We start from the raw sequence: 26,826 nt of genomic DNA, 5'->3' as shown, positions 1-26,826 counted from the left end.
TCCTAGCCTCACTTTGGCACAGAGGGTCCCCTGCTCTGGTCAGGGTCTCCTTTGTCCTCATCTTGTACATGCTTATAGGGCTCGGACAAGTGCTCGGAGCTCGGCAAAGGTGAACCAAATTTTGGCATCAACATCAGCCATGGTCCAAAAATCATGCTAGTGTGTTTTGGGCCAATGGGGGAAAATGAGGATGGACGCCTACAATTGAAAAATCTTATGTGCTTAGGGTTGTAGTAATGTTAATATGCCATCCAAACAATTCATAAGTTGCGTCAAGCCAGGTTTGTTGCGACAACCCAAAACTCAAGCAGATTGAAAATAAATGTGACCCACACTAGTTGAATTTCTAGGTTTGGGCACATTTTTACATTGTTTCCAATGGTATGGCTGACCTGAGTTCTGGATCAGCCTGAATCTTGGGGCATCTTATCTTCATGGTGGGGAAGACTCGATGCACAGTCAGGATTCTTCAAAATCATCAAGGACCCCATAAATAAGAAACCTACGTTCTTAATGATCAGAAAATAAAAAATAAAAAATCAACTCTAGCAGAGGGCGACATTTAATACTCAAGCACTTAGAAATTGCATTGAGATTAAGCAGTGGACATTGTGGATCACAGTTTAAATGTATCATTTGAATAATAATTATGATTTTGGGCATTTATTTGACAGTTGAAAATAATAATAATAATAATAATAATAAAGGTATCCAATTCTCCAACTTGAACAAACAGATTGCTCAACCATTTTTGGTCTTGAAACTAACTTAAAAAGACAAATGGGATTTGCAATTTAATGTTTATTTTAATTCAATACATGACACAGATATACAATTTCACCTTGCTACATATCAAAGCTAAAGTGTCTAATAATTTACTTGCATCAACAAAGAAATTAAAATATCCACACACTATTTTATTCATATCAAATGATAATTACTGTAATCAGTTGTTTTTGGGAATAGGGAACACAGTAACCAATTTTCAAAACCAGTTTTTAATTGAAATTTGTAAAAAGCAAAATCAAGAAAAAGGTGAGCCATACAAATTTCAATTAAAAACTGGTTTGAACCAGTTTGGCAGTTTGGCAGCCTAGAAAGTAAAAGAAGGGGGCTGCTACCTTTTCTTTGAAAATTATTTTCCAAAAAGCAAAAGAAAATAATAATAATAATATTTTAGCACTTCTTACATGCAAAGTGCAAACACATTCTTGAAAAATGTCTTCCACACACACACACAAAAAAAGGTGAACTCCCAATCTGGGGAAAATGTCATTTTCTATTAAGTATCCACCCAAATACTTTACAAGCCCCCAAACACACTTCAGACTAGCAAAGAAGTGTTGTGAGATTACAGTTACATGGATAAAGGAATCTAACTTTGGAGTTAATTTCAGGTGTCACATGCCAGATGATCATTGATTTCAGTTCAAACCATCCAAAATCATGGTATGCATTGCAGTGGAGCATAACCATCCATCAAAGAACTTTGGACTATTCTTACTGCCTTTCCAATGCCCATCAAAATGATAACTAGGATCACCACAAGGTCCACTAGTTGGGCATCAATGGTGTTGGGCAATTTCCCTCGCTATACAAAAAACACACAACAAAAAGAATGATAGATACAGGGAATAGTTGTCTTTGCAATTCCTAAGTAATCTTGTGCAATCCAATGCACAAATCAGAAGATATAGAGGTAAGAAGTGGGAATGAGTGGTGCCATACTGCTTTGAAAACTCGTTTCTTGTGAGCTTTCACCGATTGGGAGGGGTTGCAAGCAATGTATCTGATATCGAAAATATGGATCATGGGGTCTGCCGAGCCAGAGCTGATGTATAAACCATTAGGAGACCATGCCTGGTTTATCAAAGCCGATTGTGACTCACTACTTTCTTGTTTCCACCCAAACGCATGAATCTCTGCCTGCCTTAGCCTAATATCAAATAGCCGAAGTTGCTTCTGAGGAGCCCTGCATTAGGGTAATCTTTTAGTCAGCTCAAGTAGCAAGGAGTCCAAACAAGTGCAAGAATGGCAAAAATAATAATACCAATAACAGTAAAAGGTTTAAAAAACACACACGTGCATGCATGGACACACATGCACCCCCAGAAATTATTATTTTTTAATTATTATTATTAACCAACAAACGATCAACTATTTTAAGACCCGAAGCATAGGATTCCAAAGCCTGAGCATCATCTTTCAAATAGAAGAATTAGGCAGCAATAAGCAAAAGGGATTGCAATAAATCATTTCAACAGCATTTGGAGAAATAAAAGATTTTGTGAGCAAAACTGGGGTCTGCAGACTGCACAACAATCACAACCTTGCATGCAAAAACTAGGATGGAAATGCCTACCACACATTAGTCGAGTTGGTTAAGGTTCAGTCCTAGAGGAGAGCCGAGCTTGAATCCCACGTATGTATTTCAGTCTGCCTTAACCAATTATGTAAATCCAGCTGAAAAAATATTGGAAACAGTTGCATGCTCTTGCATTCACTACCACAACTCTCCCCTCTTATAATAAAAGCAACCCACCTCTTAAGTAGCCCTCCCAGGCCATTCCTCGGCATCCATGATGAGGAATTAGTCCTCAAATGGATGAAATGACTAAATGGCAGTCACCTTCCAAGCTGCAGTTGCAGCCCTTTTCAAAGCCAATTTGAAAATAGCAAAATTGTGTCCATCAAAATGAATACTAATGAACATGTATGCAATTTGGTAATCTTCTTCCATTTATTGAATTCAAATCTACAGTGCGTGCAAGGATAAACAGTTCAATGACAAACTACCATGATCATGGCGGTTACAAGAATACTCACCCTGTTTGCACCATGACCAAGTTGAAATCAGATGGATTAGCTAGGACGCTCATGCATTTGCTTTCAATTTGATGTTTGTAATCAACTCTTTCTGCCAGTATATCATATCTAACAATTCTCTTGTCCGCGCCTACAGATATCACCATCTGCTTCTGTTGCATTCCAACAACTCCCATAACAGCTGAAGAATGTAACTGTCGATGTAAGGCCTCCACTTTCCATGAGTTTTTACCATCTTCATTTCTCCAAAGAACCACAGCATGGTCACTCCCACCAGTTGTAAAACATATATCAACCCAAGGCATGAAAGTGATATTGTTTATAACCCCCTTTAGATGAGGCTTTTCTTCTATGAAGGTAACTCTTTTCTGCAAACACAACCTCAAAATCAGCCTATTATCTGTAAAAGGATATTTACTCTTTTGACTGATTTGTACTTCTATGGAAGTGTATGACAACACAACTTTTACCTAGTCGAAAACTAAATGGCCTATAAGCAAGACCATTGGATGCAAAAAAACAAAAACAAAGACGAAAGATATTTAAGAGTAAGATTTTTCCCTTTCAACTACATAAAGATGCAATCAACATCCCACGGAAACAAGCAAAGACTTTCCATGTAGAGGAAAAATGACCTCATTCATCCCATGTTCCTTATTTGAATGTGCATGATGAAGCTGCTTATAAATTCATGTTGGGTTAACATTCCAAAATATAATCTACCAAGGTTGCAACCATCAGAAAAGTTACAACAGTGCCCTTCAGTCACACTCAAATCACTTGCATGTCCATACAATTTATTATCAACCAAGTTATACATGATCATGCAATACATGTGCATGTGCAGAACAAAGAGAGGTTTTAAATGCTAAGAGGAAGAGAAGACAAAAGCATTCAATTTCCAGTCTAGCATGCTATCACTTATCACACACATACAAACCCATTCACATTCCTACCTAAGCCATTTAAGCCACGGCATGGACTAAGAGAACAAACCCAATGGATTTTAATAGACAGAATTTTGCAACTTCATATGAGCTTTCTAGGTTAATTATATCTTCAGCAGATTGCGTTTGTTAACTGAGTGGAGCTATTCTCTTGATGATAATAGATCAAGACCCAAGTGACAATTTAGAATAATTTTCCAGGTTCTAAACTCCATGACCAAAGTATTCCTATTGTTACCACGTGTTATATACATCTAATAGGCTTCTTTTACATGGCATAAAAGAAGCTTTTAAAATGTTGATTATAAGTTAAATAAGGCTGAGTCATCCAAAAAGATTTCCAGCAGAGTGAAAAATAGCATCATATTCACTCATACAAATTGACACTCAGTACTCATTTACAACTCTACCATAAGACTACAATCACCAAAAGACATTTTTTCAATATTGCTTAACAGTTTCCCTAAGGGATTTTAGGACTAGGGTCAGACAAGGGGATTCCTTGTGGTGATTGAAGCACTAAGCAAAATGATGAACTAAGGCTTGGTTGGTGGATTCAAGGTAGAAAACCCAAATTTCCAAATTTCTCATCTTCAAATTTTCAGCGATATGTTATTATGTTGGGATGTTTTGAGAAATTAATCGAAATGTGGGTATTGTAACAACAGTGAATTAGCAATGTGTTTATTTGCAAAAGCAATTTTTTGTATGGCCATTTGAAGATACACTATTTTTGACATCGGAATATGCAAAAGCCCCTAAACACTAACCTCCATGAGAGTAGTCTTTTGGGTGTCAAGTTGAGGTAGGAAGAAATGGCCTAACTTGCAAACGGATTTTACATGCAAGGCAGGTAAGCTTCTTTCCACATAACTTGTCCTACACAATTATGAATCAGGAAACCCTAGAGCACCGATAGTGCAACAATAGAAAGAGGAAAAAGAAAGCTTTTTGGATGTAAAAGGAGACACTAATCACTCCAAGGCCAAACCACTCCTCTTAATCCCACCAAAGCAAATACGCATGTATGCTTTGCATCTTTTTAAGGGGCACTTCGGATGGAAGAAAAGCTGCATATGGCAAACAAGCTATCCATGGTTTGTCTAACCCAATTATGCATGGAACTAGGAAAATCACGACACGACAGTATGTCCCTGAATGGTGGAATAAAGATGATAAAAGCTTATCCTTAGTTCAATGACACAATGTTCCATGAACATGGGTCACAGATAGTGTTTTAAATATCGGCCTTACCGAAACTACTAAAAACCACAAAATTTCCTAGCATTGGCAATAATATCATCAATATAGCTGAAATACCGCTAGTGTCGATATATTGAAAATATCATCACATGCACAGATATTTAAATAGTTGTTGTCAGCAATTTTGGCAATATTATTGTCGACACCAGTTCTTCTCCCAAAAATGTACAATAGCTTCAATTTGGGGAAGATTCAAGCAACAAGAGTAACGGTGGGCCAAATCTCTGAAGGTGGATTTTTTTTTTTTTTAAAGAAAAGACCTATTTTTCTTAAGATTTGAGGTTCAATTTCAACCCAAATTCATATGTATGCATGATTGTTAAGTTAAATATCTCAAGATTTGTAGATCAACATTAGAGAAATTTGGGAAAATCCTATTTTCCCCCTATTTTCTCCCCTAAAATTACTATTCAAGACCCAAACTTTAGTATGTTGATGAGAGTTGGCTGATCTATCAATTCATGATTTTTATTTTTTTTATATTTCAGAAGAAAAAACTATTATTTAAAACTTCAAAACATAATTGAAATTTTATTTTATTTGAAAAATTAATTATTTGATTTTTTATTTATGGTTGGATGTTGATGATCAATGGATCCATTTTTTGAGAAATATATTACATTTTTGAATATTTTAAAAATATGATATATATATATATATATATATATATGTGTGTGTGTGTGTGTGTGTGTGTGTGTGTGTATGTTAATTTTAAAAAATAATAATAATCTAGTGATGTATGGTTGTATGATGCATTTATGTATGGATGGGTGCAACTTGAGGGATTGATGCATGAATACATGCATGACTCGTGCATATACATATGTATGAGGATGGATGGATAATGCATATAAGTCTGTATGTGTGGATGGATGGGTGGATAGATTGATGGATCATGTATGGATGGATGGATGGATAGATGGATGGATGGATTAATGTATCATGTACACATGGATGGATGTAGTAATGAATGTATGTATAGATGGATGTATCAATGTATGCATCAATGCATGGATGGATCATGTATGTATGTATGCATTCATGCATGGATGGGTGTATTAGTGTATGCATGCATGCATGGATGAATGTACTAATGCATGTGTGGGTGGATGGATGGATAAGCATATGTGGATGAATGTAAGCATATATACATGGATGGATGACTTTATCTTTATTTTAAAAGTAACTTTTAAGTGATTATTGTGTTCCTAACAATATTATTAGTTTTCTTTCTATGCAAGTAGCATAAATTAGAATGATGAAAAAAGGAGCAATTGACATTGGAGGGAGACATGAATAACAAATGGAGGGGAATAGATTTGGACCCATTTGTAGCTACTTTACCATACTTCGGGTAGAAGGGGGTGCACTTGGCGGGCAGGTATAAGAATGTGAAGGATTGCGTGAGTATTTGGGTAGAGGTGAGAGCAGAGATGAACAAGGTGCTAAGCAAAGAGTACATAGGCAGCAGCAACAGGCATGGAAGAGGGATATTAGTGATGTAAAATGATGCAAATCCAGCTATGTGACTGAGATTTAATTTAAAATCAAAGGAATATATAAAAATCACCAAGCTAAAGTGTGATGCACATGCAAACAACATGAAGCCCAAGAGATGACAGGTATGATTCGAGGCTAAATCACAATCATCAGACCTTTGACCAAACAAGGCGCTCAAAAAATAGGGCCTAAGAAAGATAAGGATCTTCCAACTAGCATAGGAATAATCCGGGTTCAATAGGTGAAAGTTTGAAATCTACGCATGAATTTGGTCCGATAATAATAGAAGATGGTTGAAGTGGCCCTTAAGATCAAGTAAAATAAAATCCAAGTGAGGACAATAAAAGATAATATCTTACCTTTGGATTTGAAGATTCAAAGGGATCTACCACCTACAATTCATCAAGCATGAAGTGGAAGAGGAAGGATCTTAAGGACGAAGGATAGAATGGCTTCACACCCTCTAGGCTTCTATCCAAAGATCTAGCCTTCACAATGATGAAGGAAGAAGAAAGGAACTCTCATAAGGCCTCCTTAGAATTTTCTCCAAAGTCACAATAGGGTTGGATGTCCCCACCCCTCTTGCTTTATTTTATAGCAAAATTTTATTGAAATGACAATTCTACTCCTTTAGTAACAAAAGCAAAATACCTATTATGTCCTAAAAGGTAAAAAGTCTAATCTACCCTCCCAAAAAATATCTTATGTAGCAAATAAATGTTCACTGTCCAATCACAAACTAAAATGTCTAAATCATCAAGTAACATAAAAGAACTAACTGACAAAAGGGTCCAACATAATCCAACCATCGGATGGCCCTATGATGGGACATAAGACGATCCAATGGATGGACAATCATGTAGACCATGATCAACGGTGAGATAATCTCAAAATATGATCCATGCCATCCATGCTTTTCTAATGCCCGCCGATGACCACTGGTGATCACCACTAATCACCTAGTCAAAGTGAAAGTGCCGATGTAGCTTGTCGACGCCTACGTCTCTGATATGTACAGAGTGGTGGTGTGATGTTTCCATCAATTAGGTAGGAGTAACAGGTTCCAAAATGGGATAGGACTGTGTTGTTGATGAGGAATGAGACGACAATGACAACGTGAGCCTGACATATCCTGAGGATTATGTTATTGAGTGAAACAGGGAGTATGGATAGGCTATGTGTGAGTCATTGACATCAGGTTGGGATATGGAGCGAAGGTGATGGCTTGAGGAGACTAGGCCCACATTTGTGGACTTTGTACATGAGGTTGATGGGAGCAAAGGGTGTTGGTGGGTTTGCTTTAGGTAAGCATGCCCTATAGGACATCCAAAGCGCCTATGTTTCAGCACCTATTACGGGTGCAAAGCAGAGGAGATTAAAAGATTAAGGGAGTGATGATTAATTTAGGAAGACAATGGGAAGTTCTATAGCCAAGCTTGGTAGTTCATTTTGAGCCACATACTAGCACGTACAACATTTAGCCCTTACTTCCAATATGATTGACATCGTCCAACACATTGAGCAGTGTGTGAAGCCTCCAACACGAGAATAAATCTTGGAATTCTACCTTGACCGCGAGTAGAAATGAGATGCAGGCTTTGGTAGAAAACCTCAAGCTGAACTAGAAGACATACAAGATGACTATGATGTGACATGGGTAGACGAGGCACGCAAAGTTGTCGATCATTAACTTCATGGTTTACTATAGAAGGCAACTAATTTTTCTCAAATCTATTAATGCATCTACTAACATAAAGGATCACTCTTATGTATATGACCTTGAAGAATGTGGTGCAAGTTGTGACGGACAATGACAATACATTTATCAAGGTAAAAAGAAAAAAGGAGATGATGAAGAAATAAAGTGTGACACCCCGTCACTATGGTCACATGTGGGCGGGCACTAATGTGGGTAGGGCCTGGTGCCTGAGCGAGCTACCAGTGGCTGGCAGGCTACTGTGTACCCAGTGAGAGGCAAAACATTGTCCCACATCGAAAGAGCTATCCGAAGTAATGGTGGTTATATGTGGGATCTAGCCTTCAATAGTATAATGCGTTTTGGGATGAGCCACGGGCTCGACCCCGAGAACAAAGCCGTGCGCCCTCGGCCAAAGTGGATAATATTATATTGTTGGGGCTGGCCTTTACATAAAGTATCTACCAGACCCGTGTGTGGCTCACTATATTCACCTTATACTTGGGTGGATAGAGCAAAGAGAGTCAATCAAGTCCCCCATTGATTATTAAAACCTTATTCCTAAAACTCCGACCCTTGACCAACCGAAGATATGCCAAATGTTGTAAACAGATGTCCTCAATCTGCTTTACATGGTTCGATGGCATCGAACTAGCTTCAATGACATTGAAGTCGGCCGATGCCATCGAGTATTTTCAAAATTTTCACCCTTGGTCGCTAGACAGTTTTGGTTGCATCGAAGGTTTACGCAGATTCGTTTGTAGTGCCATTTTTGTTTCCTATTCTGATTCTACCTCTTTCTAAACTTATATAAAGGGGTGTATGCAGGATTGGTAGGTATTCCAGGGTATTCTAAGGGGGTTCTAAGTATTTCTAAAAGGGTTCTAGGGTTTCAAGGGGTGGAAAGAATGTGCAGTTTGAGGATTGCTCAAGCCGGGTACATCCTCCATCTTTGTAATATGTGCTTTCATAGTGAAATTTTCTGTCGCTTTGTGCCGTGATTTTTTCTCGTAAGGGTTTTCCACGTTAAATCTCTGTGTTCTTTTGTGTTTGCTTGGTGCTCTTGGATTGCTATCCTAGATCCATATTTGTGTGATTCCACAGACCAAATCCCAACAAGTGGTATCAGAGCAATCGTTGGGGCACAGATCTGAATCTAAAGGATTAACAATAATGGGTAACGCCAAGTTTGTTATTGAGAAGTACTCGGGCAAAAATAATTTTGAGTTATGGAAGGTTAAGATGATTAACCCATTAACCAAGCAAGGCGAGATTAAGGCTCTCGAGGAGCGAAAATCTTCTATAAAAGACGAAGAATGGAAAACCCTTGATAGTAGTGCTTTGGCCTCTATCCATTTATGTCTCACGAATGAGGTTCTCTATAATGTTTTGAGGAAGAAAACTACGACTAGTTTATGGGCGAAGTTAGAGAACATCTATGCGAAGAAGTCCTTTGAAAATCGTCTACACTTAAAGCTACAGTGTTATACTTTCAAGATGGCAGAGGGTGGAGATCTGGAAGCACACATCAACAACTTTAATAAATTGATGTGTAAATTGTTGGATATGGAGGAAGCGGTCAAAGATGAAGAACAAGCATTTATTGTTGAATTCCCTTCCTGCATCATATGAGTCATTCAAGGACACAATGTGCACCGCAAACAAAACCCTGAGTGTAAACACCGTTATCTCAGCCCTTCAAGGGAAGGCCATGAGAAAGCTAAACAGCAACATGGGGACATCTTCCGATGCACTGATTACGAGGGGAAGAAATTCTGAGCAATGTACAGGATCTTCAAGGGCAAAATCTAAGTTCATGGGCAAAGGCAAAGGTAAGTTAAAGTGTTGGAATTGTGGGATGGAAGGACATGTGAAAAAGGATTGTACAAATCTTAAATCTAGGAGAGAATAATCCGAGGCTTTGTATAGGGAGGCCAACGCTGCCACGTCAGATGGATCGAGTGAATGTGATGGTGACGTCTTGTCTGTGTCTACGATCAGACGCTCATACGATGATCATAGGGACAAAAGGATTCTAGACACAAGGACATCCTTTCATATGACTTCTCATCGGAGTTGGTTCACCAATTACAGAGAGTGCGATGGTGGACAGGCATTTATGAGCAATGACAGTGCCTGTAATGTTGTGGCCGTTGGTACAGTGCGTGTCAAGATGTTTGATGGGATAGAGCGTACCCGGACTGGGGTGAGGCACGTTCCTGACATGAAGAAGAGTCTGATTTCTCTCGGTGCACTCGAGGCTATAGGGTGCAAGTTCACAAGTATTGATGGTGTCCTTAAAGTACCTGAGGGAGCACAGGTGATTATGAAAGCGCAACGAATCGATAATGTTTACAGGTTGATCGAGAGCACTTCAAAAGGTAGAGCTGCAATAGTTGTAGCAGATTTCACCTCTGAACGTGTGGCATGCTGGGCATGGCCACATGAACAGGCAAGGCAGGAAGGATGTAACGCGCTTTCAGAGATACAGAGCAGGTGGAGCAGCCACCTATGAGAAGAATCACGTCGCATAATCGCAAGTGATCGACAAAGTACATGAACGACTCCAATATCGCAAGGGATCCGTCTTCTATTCAGATAGCTCTAGGTGAGCCTGATGCTGAAAAGTGGAAGGTGACTATGGGCGATGTGATGGACTCATTGTACTAGGTCGGCACATAGGAGTTGGTAGAGCTTTCGGTGAACCAAATAGCGATTGGATGCAGGTGGATCTTCAAGAGGATACTGCATAGATACAAAGCGAAGTTGGTAGCGAAGGGTCATGCTCAGAGAAAAGGGATCAGCTTTTTAAAAATATTTATGCCGACAGTATAGCAAGTGTCTATGCACTTCTATACGGGAAATTGGAAGAGCAGATCTACATAAAGCAACCAGAGCAGTTCAAAGTTAAAGGAGCTGAGAAAAAGAGTTTGTCAGAGGTCGTGGTACGACCTGTCGCCTAGGCAGTGGTATAAAATTTGATTCCTTCATGGTGAGTCAGGAATTGTATGTTGATAACATGTAGATCGCCAATCATGATATGTATGAAATCAACGTACTAAAGACTCAGTTAAGTGGGACATTTGAGATGAAGGATCGGGGGGTTGCAAAGATTGTTTTTGGTATTGATATTCATAGACTGGAAGAGGTGTAAGCTTTGGTTATCTCAGGCAGAATACCTTGAGTAGGTATTGATCAAGTATGTAATGGACCAGACAAAGCCGATGAGCATTCCCTACGCGACTCTTTTCAAGTTTTCCTCAGGTCATGTCTCAAAACAAATGAAGAAAAGCAGGTTATCTCTCATGAGCCTTATTCGAATGTGGTTGGCAGTGTATGTCATGGTCTGTATTAGACCGGTTATTTCACAGGCAATCGGTGTTGTGAGCAAATACCTCGGCAAGTAACATTGAATGGCGATAAGATGGTTACTTCGATACATTCGAGGTACGGAAGACTACATCTTACTTTTGGGAAGACAGGAGCAAAGGTGGTTGGGCATGTGGATTCAAATCCGGCAGATATGCTTACCAAGGTCGTTCTTAAAGAGAAGTTCAAGTTTTGTGCAACTTCTCTGGGCTTGGCGATGGCGTAAAAGGACGGAGTGTGCATGAGAAGCGTTGATGAAGCTATTATGCAAGGCAGAGTTAAGAGAAGAGGACAAGAAGCTACATATTTGAAGATTGAAGACATGGTGGAGATTGTTGTAAACAGATGTCCTCAATCTGCTTTACATGGTTCGATGACATCGAACCAGCTTCGATGTCATCAAGTATTTTCGGGATTTTTCACCCCTGGTTGCTAAACAGTTTTGGTTGTTCTTCGATGTCATCGAAGGTTTACGCAAATTCGTTTGTAGTGCGATTTTTGTTTCCTATTTCGATTCTACTTCTTTCTAAACCTATATAAAAGGGTGTATGCGGGATTGGGAGGTATTCCAGGGTATTCTAAGGGGGTTCTAAGTATTTCCAAAAGGGTTCTAGGGTTTTAAGGGGTGGAAAGGTGCAATTTGAGGATTGCTCAAGCCCGGTAAGTCCTCCATCTTTGTAATATGTGCTTTCATAGTGGAATTTTCTGTCGCTTTGTGTCGTGGTTTTTTCCCGTAAGGGTTTTCCACGTTAAATCTCTGTGTTCTTTTGTGTTTGCTTAGTGCTCTTGGATTGCTATCCTAGATCCATATCTGCGTGATTTTGAAGACCAAATCCCAACACCAAATATAAGTTGAACGCTTCATAGGGATGTTAGACTAACCCCTGCATAATATCTGGTAAAAAGACTTCACTGGAAGATAACCCAAGGGGTTGAATTTCCAATGCCACTTATCTCTAAGAACAGGGGACAGACCATAGTAATTACTACAGTCCTGTAGTGAAATGTGATTCTCCATCTCATTGCCACTTAAATTTCTATGAAAGCATGGAGACCAACCCACTCAACTACACTCTAAGCTAAAGCACTAGGAGGCATGCTTAGTGGCTGAAAGAAATACTACATAGGGAAGCAAAGTTGATGCAACCATGCATTATGTCCCATATGTGGGCCAACATGAACAAATGATTGAAACCTAATGGTCACACATAATAGCTCAAGTACTAGCTTTTTTTTTCATGCTTATTTTCCTTCTATGTAGAAGCAATAGCCAAGATACCATTGCTTAAAGCCATAGTAAATTTAGTAAGCAAGAGGGTTATTTTAGTCTTTTCATTGTATTAGGGTTTTCTTTCTTCCATCATCATCTAAGCATTATCCCAGCTAATTAGGGTAAACTTTTAGTGCTCTCTTCCATGCAGTCATACCAGTTTAAGAATGTAAGTCTTCTTTTCGCTATTAAGAAAATATTTATTCTCTTGCATGCATTACACTAAAGAGCATGTGTTGCCACTTATATAAGCTTGTTAGCTAGATCCTTTACCATCTAGTAGCCTCCTAATGCTCTCGGTTGCATTATTTAGTATCAGAGCAAGTTATGTCCTTGGTAATTCTGAGGTATTCTCTTGAACCATCTAACCACCTCCTATTTTTTTATTTATGTTATTTAACTTCTCATGATTGGCTAGAAATAGAACTTGCAAATTTTAGTTGGTTTCATCAGGTTCTAACCCATGTTTCTTTAAGGAACATGTGGTTGGCCAGAAAACGGTTGAAAATGGTAATGATTATCTTATTAACATAAACCAAACAAATGAAAGGGCTAGACACCCACCACGATACCCCCCAAAAAAAAAAAAAAATGATGAGGAATCATCCAAGCCCAATTAGCTAGATCCCCACGCAAGGTTAAGCATATCACTTCTTTTCCAACCTACAAAATCAAACTTGAAACCTCCTATGTGCAAATCTATCTTAAACAATGTTTCTTCTTAATCTTATTTCTTCTTGCAAGTCTAGCCTTATGTCAAGTCCTAAATTGTTCGAGCAAATGTAACACCCATATCTTATTCCATGGAAGCTTCCATCATGAATTTGAAAATCCTCTCATTAGTAGCATGGTTATGTTAAGCTATAGCATTTTTTAGGTCCTAAGGGCTTTTCTCATCTTGGCATCATTCTTCAATTCATTAATCTCCGGTGTTTAATTTGATGTTGCTTATGTTAACTGGTTTGTTATATTCTCTTCTAAGTGAAACTCTACATGGAGTACACCATAGATTTTATTTTGATGGGCTTCCAACTACTTTATGGGACGGCAAAAAGCAAAGAAATTCTATAATGACAAGCATAATTCCAAAACACAAAATCTGAAACAGTTTCTTACTTTATGCGAGGAATTTAAATCCAAAATCGATATCTGGGAATCACCACCATCAGCAGTATACGCAGAATATATGCTATCTCCATGTGGGTGCCAAGCTATATCCTCAGGCCATTTCCTTTGCTTTGGAGAAATACAGTCTGTTTCACTAAGTAAAGATGCATAAGACCTGCAATTTCAAAATTACTAAATAATTATAACTTAACAAGCATACTAGCAAAGGGTCACCCAATTTGCAATTGAATTACAAATTTGCTAAATGGGGAATAATCGGTCAATCTCCTTTGTTTTTTTGAATAAAAATAATCAATCCTTACAATATAAACAACAAATGCATGGGTGTAAAGCAACTAAAGCCAATGCACGTCATCTAGAATCCAACATTCACTACATTGACATTACTTACTAGCACAAAATTCAACTTTATATATAAATAAGGAATCTGGAATCTGGATTTTTCTATCCATTGCCCAACTTAAGGACCAGTTGGTGTAAGACACACATTTGTCATAAATTTATAAGATTATCCACAAATGTGAATGCTTAAAGAGCTTTGAACCACCAATTGCTCTCATGTGCATGTAGTGCTTTAGACAATCCAGTGCTCTCACATTGAACATTTGCACTTCCACTAATCGTTTGTGTTAAACGGCTACATGGTGCTAATCTTGAGGGCCTATGAGAAGCTACAATGAGAAGAAATATGGAAAAGAGAAACGATGAGAGAAAGAGAGACTGTGTTTAGGTTGTTAAACGGCAAGATCATGAGACGCTTAGGGTGTATTTAAGGATATAAGGGCTTGTTTGGATTCATGGAAGGTGGGGAAAAGAAAATAATGTTTCTTATAAAGCTCACTTTCCATTGTTTGTTAAGCCTTTCTTTGTGGGAAATTATGAGAAACACCATTTCCCACTTTCTATCTTTGTTGGAAAATAATTATCTTCCCACCTCTACTCCTAAGAAATACATTTTCCCATGGTGGAAGGAAAATGAGTTTCTCAAAGGTTAAAGCCCAAATGCGCCACAATCCATGTTCAATCGCCTCACATGTGCCACATTGTGCCAAATGAGACATTGTCCATCTTCCTGCCACTATGCCACATGTGCCACCATCCATCTTATCTTGTTCCCAACATGTGTAAAGAGCACCCAATGTACTAATGTGCCACATGCATCACCATCCATCTTCTCTTGCGCCCCACATGCTATTGTGCCACATGTACCGAAATTCATCTTACTTGTGCCACACACACCATTGTCTATCTTCAATCCTCCAAATATGCCACATGCCAATGTGCACAAATGTTGTCATCTAGCTTTAATGCCCACATGTCAAATGTGCCAATGTGTGTCTTGTGCCACATGTGCCACCGTACAACTTCAAGCACTTCGCAGGTACCATGCATGCCACAATTCAGCTTCAAGTGGCCACATGTGCCGCATGTGCCATTGTTCATCTCTAAGGGCCCGTTTGAATACCACCAAATAAGTTACTTTTTAACTTATGTTTAAATAAGCAAGTTACATTTTTCACTTAAGTTAGTTTAGTAAGCATCATTGTATAAGTAACTTATGTGCTAAAAGTTACTTATCTTAATAAGTAAAAAAATTTAGCCTTTTAACTTGTGACTTTTCTACTTCTCTTTCACAGGCCATGTTAAAGGAGGCTCTATCTCATGGTCCATGTCAAAGGAGGCCTCACATGGTGGACTGTCCACATTGACGGCGAGGCTGACACGATGGACGATCCACATAAAAGGTGGTCCGCACATGATGGATGGCCCCATATTAATGTGGGCCCACATATGGATGGTCCCCATCAAAAGTCAGCCCATAATGATAAAAAGCCCACATCCAAAGCGGGCTGGTATGATGGACAACCCACTTCAAAGGTGGGGCCCACATTATGGACAATCCACATCAAAGGTGGACTCCACATGATGGGGAGTGGACATTGAAGTTGGGCCCCACATGACGGATGGCCCATATTGAGGTGGCTATTCATGATGGATGGTCCAAATCAAAGGTCAGCCCCTAATGATGAATGACCCACATCTAAGGCGAGCCCTACATGATGGGCAACCCACATTGAAGGTAGGGTCCACATGATGGACAATCCACATCAAAGGTGGTCTCCACATGATGGGCAATTAATAATGGTGGGCCCACATGATGGACATCAAAGGTGGTCTCCACATGATGGCCAATTAATAATGGAGGACCCCACATGATGGATGGTCCACATCAAGGTAGGCCCCATATGATGGGTAGTCCACATCAAAGGTTGGCCCTAATGATGAGTGACCCATATCCAAGGCGGGGCCGACATGATGGACAACCCACATCAAAGGTGGGGCCCACATGATGGACGATCCACATCAAAGGTGGGCTCCACATGATGGGTAGTGGATATTGAAGGTGGGCCCACATGATGAACAATAATATTGATGGTGGGCCCCACTTAAGGGATGACCAACATCAAAGGTGGGCCCTACATAACGAATGGTGCACACTAAAGGTCAGGCCATTACAATGAATGGCCCACATCAAGGTGGGCCCCACATGATGGGCGGTCCACATCAAAGCTGGGGCCCATGCAATGAATGGTCCACATCAAAGTTGGCCTCACCTGATGGGTGGTGGATGTGAGGGGGACCAAACAAACTTGAGGGATAATTACTTATGTTAAAACCAAACATTCTTTTCTACTTTTTGGTTGATAAGTATGTTGCTTACCAAACATACTTATCGGTTGAATAAGTAGAAACTAAGATAAGTTACTTATGGCATAAGTAGCTTATTCAAAGTAACTTACAATCCAAATGCCCCCTAAGCATCCCAAATGTGCCACATGTGCTAATTTGGCACATGATAGTGACTACCTAAATTTTTTTCCAATAAAAAATAAAAAATTGTTTTGCCAAACAACAAACTTGAAAATAGATCCTAAATTTCTACAAGAATCTTGTTGAAAAACAAACAAGGCAAATAATATTTCATTTCCCATAGTTTCCTAGAAATAAGGTTTTCCCAAGAAACACTATTTACCTTCTCATCCTTTTCATGAATCCAAACAGGCCCTAATAGTAAAAAAGTAAATGGGCCCTACGGGACTTATTCAACTATCAACCTTTCAACAATTTGGATGATAATACCAAGATAAGCAACTCAGTCAATATGTCAACAATTGGATATAGCATAGTTTGTAGTGTTTTCCAAATTGAAAAACCAAAATGATCAATTGTGTTGGTAACTGTCACATTTTCCCTATCAAAAATGTTTTTTTTTTTTCATTTTGGCACCTTCTTTCTAGAAAATCATGAAAAAAGTACTAAAAATATTCAAAAAGTTCAAGAAAAAAAAAAGGACATTTTCCCAAAAAAAAAAAAAAAAAAAGAAAAACAAAACAAAACAAAACAAACAAACAAACATCCACCACACAAATTATCAATATAGTTTTTGAAGTCAAATGAATTGACATATGCATCATTGAACTAACATGAAATTCGCCCTCCAAGAGCCAAAGTTAATGATAATAATTAAGAAACGAAAAATCAATGGTTCAAGACTCCAAACCATAGAATGGTGACACTCGGCGATCATCCAATGGCTAAGAAGAATCTAGAAATTTCTAAAATTCTCTACACTACTCTAGCTACAAGAAAGGACTAGAGAACTCTGGAATGTTCTAAAAATATTTACCAATTCTCTAATCTTCTCCACAATATTCTACACAAAGAAACCTCTATATGCAGGGAGAGACAAAATGGCTAAGCACATGTCATGGGCATGGAAATGATTTGACCATGACATAAAGGCTGTAAAAGGGAGTTATTTGATACTCCAGCAAAGTGTGAGGGATGATTTGGGCACATCAAAATTGTAAATGTGTCACACCTTAGCCCAATCAAACTGTTGAAGTATTGAGAATCACATTAAATAAGTTAGTTTCAAATTTCATATTGATATAATGTCTATAACTTCCAACTAGTGAACATTTATCTGTTGAATTTGGACTATTGACTATTTTCATTTTGCCATCTATTAAACATCCACCAATCAGCCAATTAGAAAATCAAATCGATATGTTTTCAACCAAAACTCATCTTAATTTAAACCCATGATTTGAATGGTTTAATTTTAGTTCATTTTCTTCCACGTGTATAATTTCTTAGCACCTATGTATGAACCATCTTACTCTACCAAAGTGTCAAACTTTATCTCCTCATAAACAAAAGCTAAAGAGAGTTTGTTGGTCATACCTTTCTAAATACTCTACATACCCTTTCTTTCTACTGAAAACCTTCCCTTGCTCTTCAAACAAAGAAAGCTTTATCCTATTAAAAAAACCAACTGCATAGGAAAATTTGTCCATAGCTACTAGAGTTATATTTAGTGGGAGATTATTTCAATCCATAAGAAAATGTTTTGATTACTTTTTGAGAGTTGAACTATCCAATATCTCTTGTAGAAAACCACTCTTCCGGAACTAATTATTTCATACACTTGACAGCTGTACCAATCTTTGTCTTCCTCAAGTTGATATTTCCATCACATGATGGCATGCAGAGGTGTACTCCAAAGTGCTTTGTGAAATTTGCTTAACAAAAATAAATTCCTGTAATGCGCGCAGTGTGAACTTTCACATTTTTTTCCAATCTTACTATTTAACTTCTTGTCTATACAAAACAAGGACTTGACGCAAAACAAACAGAGTGATTGTAGGAGAAACCAGATTAAAAAAAGAAATATGGTATCTCTTAATATTAAAGACAAAGATTAGAAGCAAACCCTTGGTCCTCAATTTTCCATAAGTTCACGATCCCATCCAATGCACTGCAAAACAGATCAATCATTTTTTTAGCAACTTGGTGGACCAAAGCAATAATTAATCATGTGTGAGCTTAAAGTTGAAATTATACATCTGAAAATAAACCTCCAAAGAATAATGAGGGGTTAAAAGTAGAATAATGGGCATGCAAAATCATTGCAAAACCAAAGTAACATGAAACTAAGATCTATGCCAAATTTTAGCTGAAACAGGTAGAATGAGATCTAAAGTTGCATAGCTTGCTCTTTGGCACTCAAGCATGGAAACAGAACTGATTGTGTTAGAAGAAAACATGTAATACCAATACATAGATTTGCCGGTCCAACAAAATTAAGGATGGTCTAAAGTAAATAGCCACACGCTTTTTTCCTTTGCCACTATACTCCACATACACCAACACAACCAAACTTATGGAAAAGAAAACATCATAAAATATAGCAACCTTAAGATAGCATTGCAGTAGAGATTTCTAGAATAAATACTTTTCATTTTGGTGAAATTGTTCTGTCATACCAATGTGCCAAAAGTTCTCTTTCACTTTCTTCATGGAAAGTTGGCATCATGGAAAGACAGGGAGCAGGTTGCTGCAATTTCAAATCATTATAACTAGGACATTCATTTCTCAGCGAAAGCAACTTTCGCACTTCTTTCTTTGGACATTCATTTCCCAGAAGATGCATGTAGATAGCTTGGACTAGGATTTCAGAAAGTAGCAGGACTCTCAACATCCATGACTCCTTAAGCATTTTGAATCTTGACTCCAAACTGAAACCATAAGTTAGCTGAGCCAGTTAACTTTCCAACAAACCAAAATTTACACAAAACCATTACCTAAGCACCAAGGCCTAAGGGAAGAGTGTAGTCTGAAATCAAGCAGATTCATGCAGGAAACAATTTTAAAAACATTTATGCCCGGTACGAAAATCCAAAACCCAATTTCCATTTCCTTTTAACTTCTTTAACCTGATTTTGACCAAATTGACCTTAGACCACCTAATTGGACAATAAGCTTCAACTTTTTTTTTCCAAAACACCCCAATGGATCCTTTGGTTTCTAAAACTAGAATCTACTGTTTAAAAACTATAGGATTTTGACAATATGCAAATCTCATCAATTCAAGCCAAAATCCATAGGAAACTTTCTAAAAAGGCCCCTTTCACCTTAACTACCCTTCCTAACATAAAAAATCACCACCTTACCGTCAAATCAGCCATCTAGAAAAAGTCACTTGTCCTTCATTCAAAATTCTCAGTACCCCTTTACAAAAGCCTCTCGATTCCCATTAATTACCTTGTCTCTCACCTTTAACTTCATAAATAGAGACCCCTCTCCCCCAAGAAAAGGATCTTGAACTTGAATCCTCAAGCCTTAGGCACAGAAATTTCTCTCTAGGAGATCCCCCTTAACAAAAAAATCCTGCAAAGTTCAAAGAAAATCCCAGAAAGAATAAATGACCCTAACGTTGGAGAATGGGAATTCATACATCCTAAGAGAGAAGTATGACTCAACCTCAGGTTGCCAACATTAACATAAAAAACCCTTAGTCTAGGTTTCAATCTGAGACATCAATGTCAAAATGCATGCTTCCTTCCCCATCACCATGGCCCCTTATGCTGAATCTCTCGGTTCTAGACCATTGAGTCTTTTTTTTTTCATTCTTAATGGTCTTTTTCTTGTCAAAATTTAGATCATAGGTTTCTCACTATCCCGGATTTTCTAAACTGGTAAGTGGCAACTCCAAGTCTACTACTTACATTGGATATAATAGTCTTTGTCCACAATAAGGGCCTGTTTGCTTGTTGGGGAATTCAGTCCCTGGTTATTATGTTTCATGCTGTTAGAATTGGGCTAGGGTTTCTTGGAGAACAATTAAATTTTATTTCGTTGATACATAGGGCTTCCGTCGGAAACCATGGAAGTCTAAAATTTCATTTTAAACTCACAGGTTTTCCATTCCCCAGCTAAAAAGCCGGAGCAAGTTTTAAGTAGATAATCTAGGAATGGAATTCCTCAAGGAGGTAAAAACTGATTGCAAAGTGCAAATTGCACTTCTTCTTCATCTTTTTTTTTTGGTGTGTGCGTACAAATCAAGGAATTGATAAGTCAAGAAATAAATAAGCAAGCAACCAAACACCCCCTCCCCTCAGTAGTAATGTAATAATATTTTTTGAAAAATAGAGACAATAATAATAATGGTAATGATATTAACCTACAAAGACAAATTGATATTAACAAGTATGATATCTTATCATCATAATATAACATTATAGATTATTAGATAATATTCCAAAACATGCGATCTAAAATGTACCAAGTACTACCTTAATATATTGGTCTTGTGCATACTCCTGGCAAATTTGAATTTAATTTTGGCAATGGGCTCTAACAAGGCTCAAGCCCTATCACTACTTATTTAACATGTCAACACCAAATTGCCTTGAGTTCACATTCTTTGAAGTTTTCTTGCAAAGTTGCATGGAAATCATAATTAAGATATTGAGAAAAGTTTCTATATCCTAAATCATGTGGAGTTTATTCAAGCTCTAGAAAAAGCATAGGAAAGAGTACTAACAAAACCTCTTTAAGATGGATCAAAAGTGGTTATGCTAGACTTTACATCTTTCATAAAGGCAAGATCTTAGATTCTTAATAGGTTTAATGCACAAAAATTAATTAGTCTATCTGCATATGGTGTAAATATATGGACTTCACCAGCTAGATTGTAAGTTTGCAACTGACAAGAAATATCAATTTGCATAAACAAACTTTATATAGTTTTTCCTAGAACATAATGAAGGGCAGTGCAATAGTAACTATCTCATAACAAAACTACAAATGCTTTAGTGTGCATGCCTCACTACCTTGTCACAAAGAGCTGATCATTAACTGGATTTAGCACAAGACTTCTCAACTTTCTCTTATGTTGACTGGAGATGCTGATACAAGGTTGCATATGGATTGTGCATGGTGACAAGCAGCTACGTACCAACGGAATTAAGCGCTTGTGGTCCTTTTGTTCTGCAGTTCTCATAAACAATTAAAATGGCATTAAGTGTCATATAGCCAAAGATGCAATGAATGCATTACCATGAGTGACATAATGCCAATTGGAAAAAAATTAAAATGAAACATTAACATTTGCATTACAGTAGTCACTAATTCAATGATAGTAAAAGTATTACCAAATTTCCTTTTACTCCCTTCACTTTGCAAGTCAAAGATTTCCTGTTGGGGCCGAAGTCGAGCTAGCTGAGATTCTAACTCATGCAACCTCTTCTCATCTTCCTCTAACTGCATCTTCCCCAACAAGATAATTAGTCAACCAATTTATAGAAAACAATAGGTAGAGTAAGTTGCAAGAATGAACACAAGCCAAAATTAGGCATGTAACACCAAAGTATTATTCATTCAAGAACCATGGCATATATGCAACAAAAAAAGAATGATAATTGACCACGTATACATTCAAGAACTATAGCATATATGCAACAAAGAGAATCAGGCAAATTTAGATTTGGCTCCAACTGCCATTAGTAGGCAAGGAACAAGTAACATACAGACTAGGGAAACCTTGATACTCATAACAACAAGAAGGTTCTTCAGCTTTAAAACAAAAATTGTTATGATCTCAAGATGTAATGAACTTCATTTATTGACAATCACTTCTATTTATTCATTACATAATGCAATTGTCTTATAAATCATATTGTAATGAGATTTTGATTAGCCATAATCAGAAAATGCAAAGCAAATGGATGGGGAATCCAACATCCACCTCAACTAGAACTTGGTGACATCACTTCAATAGCGAGATAGCTACTGAAGCCATCAATAGCCAATTTGCATCCCTTTTCTTCATGCCATGGCTATGGATTTTTATGGAGCAAGGGAAAAAAAAAAAAACCTAACCTTAAATGCGCCAGAAGAAGAAGAAGAAGAATAAGGGCTCGTTTGGATGCCTGTAAAATCATTAAGTTGTAATCCGATTATGGGTGTAAAAGTGTTTACAACCTGTCCTATTTGGCTTTAAGTTGTAATCTAATTACAGGTAAACGGTTATTTGTGTTTGGATAACCTGTAATCTGTTTACAACCTAAAATTGAGTATTCACGCATGACATAGTTTGGGGTGGTAAATCCTTTAAAAATCACAAATAACCAAGGTATTCAAAATCGGTTACGTAACGGTAACAGTCATAACCGTTATGCATTACGGGGTCGAAACAGCCGTTACAGAAAAACGGGCCGTAACGGTCCCATAATGGTCTGGTAACAGTTTTTTCAAAAAATAAAAAATGGCCGTAACGGCCGTTACGGCTCATATCATAACAGTAACGGTGGGGGCCATTACAGCCACTATTACCATTCTGGAATACCTTGCAAATAACATATAAAACCTTCATTTAAAATAAATCATTAGAAAAGCCCAACTTAATAAACCATGTGGCCAATACTTAGGCCAAACCAATCATTTAGTGGGCCACAATAGTAGGCCCACTAATTCAAATTCACTTTTAAATGAGGAACTATTGAATATAAATAATTAACTATAAGCCAACATCACCATCATCATCATCTAAGCTTTATCCCAACTAGTTTGGGTCAACTACATAGATTCCTTTTCTTCCATTCCACTATCTATTGCCTTAACTTCAGTTAAGCTTAGAGAATTGATGGACAGAATCCCCCGATCTGAGTGATTCTCTATTGCATAGCCCATAAGCAGTGAGACTTGTAGTATAAACAGCTTAGATCACTAACCCATGAGGCTGACTTGTACAAACTGAAAATTGAAATACAGCATACCTTTTGAAACCTACCCAAGGCCCATAAGTGGACCACAACCACAAAAGGTTGTGGGGACAATGACACCCACCGTTGAAACCTACCCAAGGCCCACCATCATGTTTATTTGCCATACAACCTATTCATAAGGTCACATAGACCTGGACAAAGGACAAACACAAACATCAGCTTGATACAAAACTGTTTTGGCTCCCAAGAAATTTTCAATGGTAGGAGTTTAATCCTCATTGCTTGTTGTTGTGTGGTCCGTTTAAGGTTTGGATCTGCCTCATTTTGGGGCCCATGCCCTCAAATGATCTCACAAAATGGTTGGATGGTGTGGATATAACACATACATCATGGTGGGGCCCACAGAATTTTGGCACATCCAAAAATAACTGAGGTCAATTTGGCTTCTTCGTTTTTCACAAACACAGACTTTCATAGGAGCTTCCTGCGATGGGAAGCTAGGTGGGCCCCACAGTGATGTTTGTGAGAAATCCACCCTATTCATCCCTTTTTCCATGTCATGTTAGGAAATGGGCCCTAAAATGAGGCAAATCCAAAACTCAAGTGGGTTGCAAGATAGGAAACAACAAGGATTGAACATACACCAATGAAACATTTGTGGGCCACCTTTTTTTTTATTGCGCTAATATTTTCGTGTTTCCAGTTCATCCCCGTCGGAATGACCTTATGAACGGTATGGATGGAATATATACATCACAGTGGACCCCTAGGAGGTTCGGCGGTAGGCATTTCCCTACCCACTTTTTCTTGTCATGCAGCCCACTTGAGTTTTGTATTTGCCACATTTTTGGGCCCATGTCCTACCATGATTTGGAAAAACAAATGGACAGGGTGGATTTCTCAAAAAAATCACGATGGCCCCACCTAGCTTCCCAGTGTAGGATTGAATGATCACAATAGTCTCTAAAAACAGTTCTAGAGGGTTTCTTCTCCAAGAAGTTTCTAAAAATAGTTCGGAGGATTTCTTTTCAGGAGGGTTTCTAACCGTAGAGACAGAGCTCTCTAGCTCTCAAAATGTGGAGACAGAGATGGAGAGAGAGACGTTTGCAGTACAAAGATGGAGGTATAATCTATCTATCTATCTATCTGCTTTTTCTTCAGTAGAGGTTTTTAACTCTTGGGTTTGACAATTTCACAACTGCTCTTGGAAGAAGTTGCAACTCTCCTTTTATTGGGAAATTTTATGTATATGTGTGTGTGTGTACACACACACACACACACACACACACACACACACACACACACACACACACACACACACACATATATATATATGTGTGTGTGTGTGTGTGTGTATGTGTGTGTGTATCCATTGCTTGAAACCCCTTTACATGTAATCTGAAACATGCCCTTTTGCTATGTTTCAGATTACAGCTAAAAGTTGTAATCTGATTACGGTCTGTAATCTATTTATAGGCAAATAAACCATCCTAACATCCCATGTAATCAAATTACAACTAATTGATTTTACAAGCATCCAAACGACCCCTCGTAATAGAAGGATATATTTACAAGAAAGAAAATCCTCACAGTCAAGGGATATATTTACAAGAAAAAACATAAGTCCATGATATGCATTCCTCTTAGAAGTGAGTGGTGAATTACAGCTACCATCGCCTGCATAAAAACAATTGCAAGAATGATGAATAAAATATGGGCCTAATATCAACGTTCCAATGGATATGCTCAAAAGGAAAAATAGAGAAGATAGTATATAATCCTCTTACAAGTGATCAATGAACTATGATATCCATTGTGTATATAAAACAATTGCAAGAAAGATGAATAAACGGAGAGAGAGGGACACAATATCAATGTTCTGAATTAATCAACACTTCAATTATAACCTTACGTTCTGCTTCATTATAATGTAAATCAATGTGACTAGACCAATCATGATTGAAAATCAATCACAGATTGTATAACAATTTTAAAATATAAAAAAATCTAATGCATGACAAACAAACAAGTTGAACCATTTGTGATTGATAGTGAAGGTGTAATGATAGCCCAGATATTATACTAACAGCTGTGGACACCACAATGGTGGGTCAGGTAAATGTTCGACCGGTAGTCCAGGATCAACAGGAGAAAGGTCTGGCCTTTGATCACTGACTAGGATCATTTCATTGTTATGAACTCCAGGATATGGCTCATCATCGTAGGGCCATGGATGTAAACACGTGCAGTGTAGTAATGTACGAATTTAAATAAATATAAAGCATGGGCCACCGAAGTTTTGGATCAAGCTGACATCTGTGTTTTCCCTTCACCTAGATCTGTGTGCCCTTAACAACAGGTTGGATGGCAAATAAACATTACGGTGGTCCCTAGACAGCTTTTAATGGTGGAAATTCAGTCACCACTGTTTCCTGTGGTGTGGCCCACCTGATTTGGATCTGCTTCATGTTTGGGCCCAAGCACTAAGGAGTTGGCAAAAACTAATGAACAGCATGGATATACAAACATACAAAGGTGGACCCCACTGTCACAGCCTCACCGAATTGGGGCCTATTCAAATGCAGGAAAAAAAAAAAAAACCCTACTGCCCAATCGACTGCATAGGGGGAGGAGAAGCGCACAGTGCTGATTGCAAAGAGAGGGAGAGAGAACAGGTTGCAGAGAGGGGAGACAGAGAGCCGGTTGCAGGTAGTGTAATGGCTGTGGTTGGTGCATTTCCCCCTCTTCCCCTCTTTTCAAAAATTAGACCGTTGGGCCTGCAAGTCACTTACAGGGAAGTGACTTCTCATCCAAACCCCATGAAGTTTCCTGGTAGTTTTGCCTGTAAGTGATTTACAGGTGAATTTCTTCCCCCAAACATCACTTGTAAGTCAAGTCACACTAACCCAACTTAACAGGCATCCAAACAGACCCTAAAGAAGAAGAAGAAGAAGAAGAAGCGGACAACCTTAGATTTGTGATGTGCTATGCTTTTCTTAAGATACTCTATGGAAGACATAACGAATTCTTCTTGCATATTCGGGTCATCGACCGTCTTCGACAAAATGGATTCTTCTTGCACACTCGGGTAATCAACCGTCTTCCACAAAATGGATTCTTCTAGCACACTTGGGTCATCGACCGTCTTCTCCAACTTCATCTTCTTCAAAAGCCTCGGTTTCATTTTTTTTTATTTTTTTTAGTTTTTCGTTCTCGCTATCGCCCTCTCAGAAAAAGGCAAGGAAAGGAGGATAT

General features: G+C 38.2%; 1 protein-coding gene across 1 annotated transcript; it reads right to left on the bottom strand.

Moving 5' to 3' along the window:
* Positions 1 to 1,261: 1,261 nt before the first annotated feature.
* On the bottom strand, positions 1,262 to 26,826 carry LOC131223926 (uncharacterized). Its single transcript, XM_058219516.1, has 7 exons — positions 26,540 to 26,826; positions 22,000 to 22,108; positions 21,679 to 21,835; positions 18,777 to 18,821; positions 13,988 to 14,153; positions 2,827 to 3,194; positions 1,262 to 1,972 (listed from the first exon to the last, which is right to left on the bottom strand). Exons 1-7 carry the CDS (start codon positions 26,753 to 26,755, stop codon positions 1,654 to 1,656), a joined length of 1,380 nt encoding a protein of 459 aa, XP_058075499.1. The 5' UTR covers positions 26,756 to 26,826; the 3' UTR covers positions 1,262 to 1,653.

The sequence above is a fragment of the Magnolia sinica genome, chromosome 13 (assembly GCF_029962835.1).
Source record: "Magnolia sinica isolate HGM2019 chromosome 13, MsV1, whole genome shotgun sequence".
Classification (NCBI taxonomy): Eukaryota; Viridiplantae; Streptophyta; class Magnoliopsida; order Magnoliales; family Magnoliaceae; genus Magnolia; species Magnolia sinica.
This window is presented reverse-complemented; position numbering and strand designations above follow the sequence as displayed.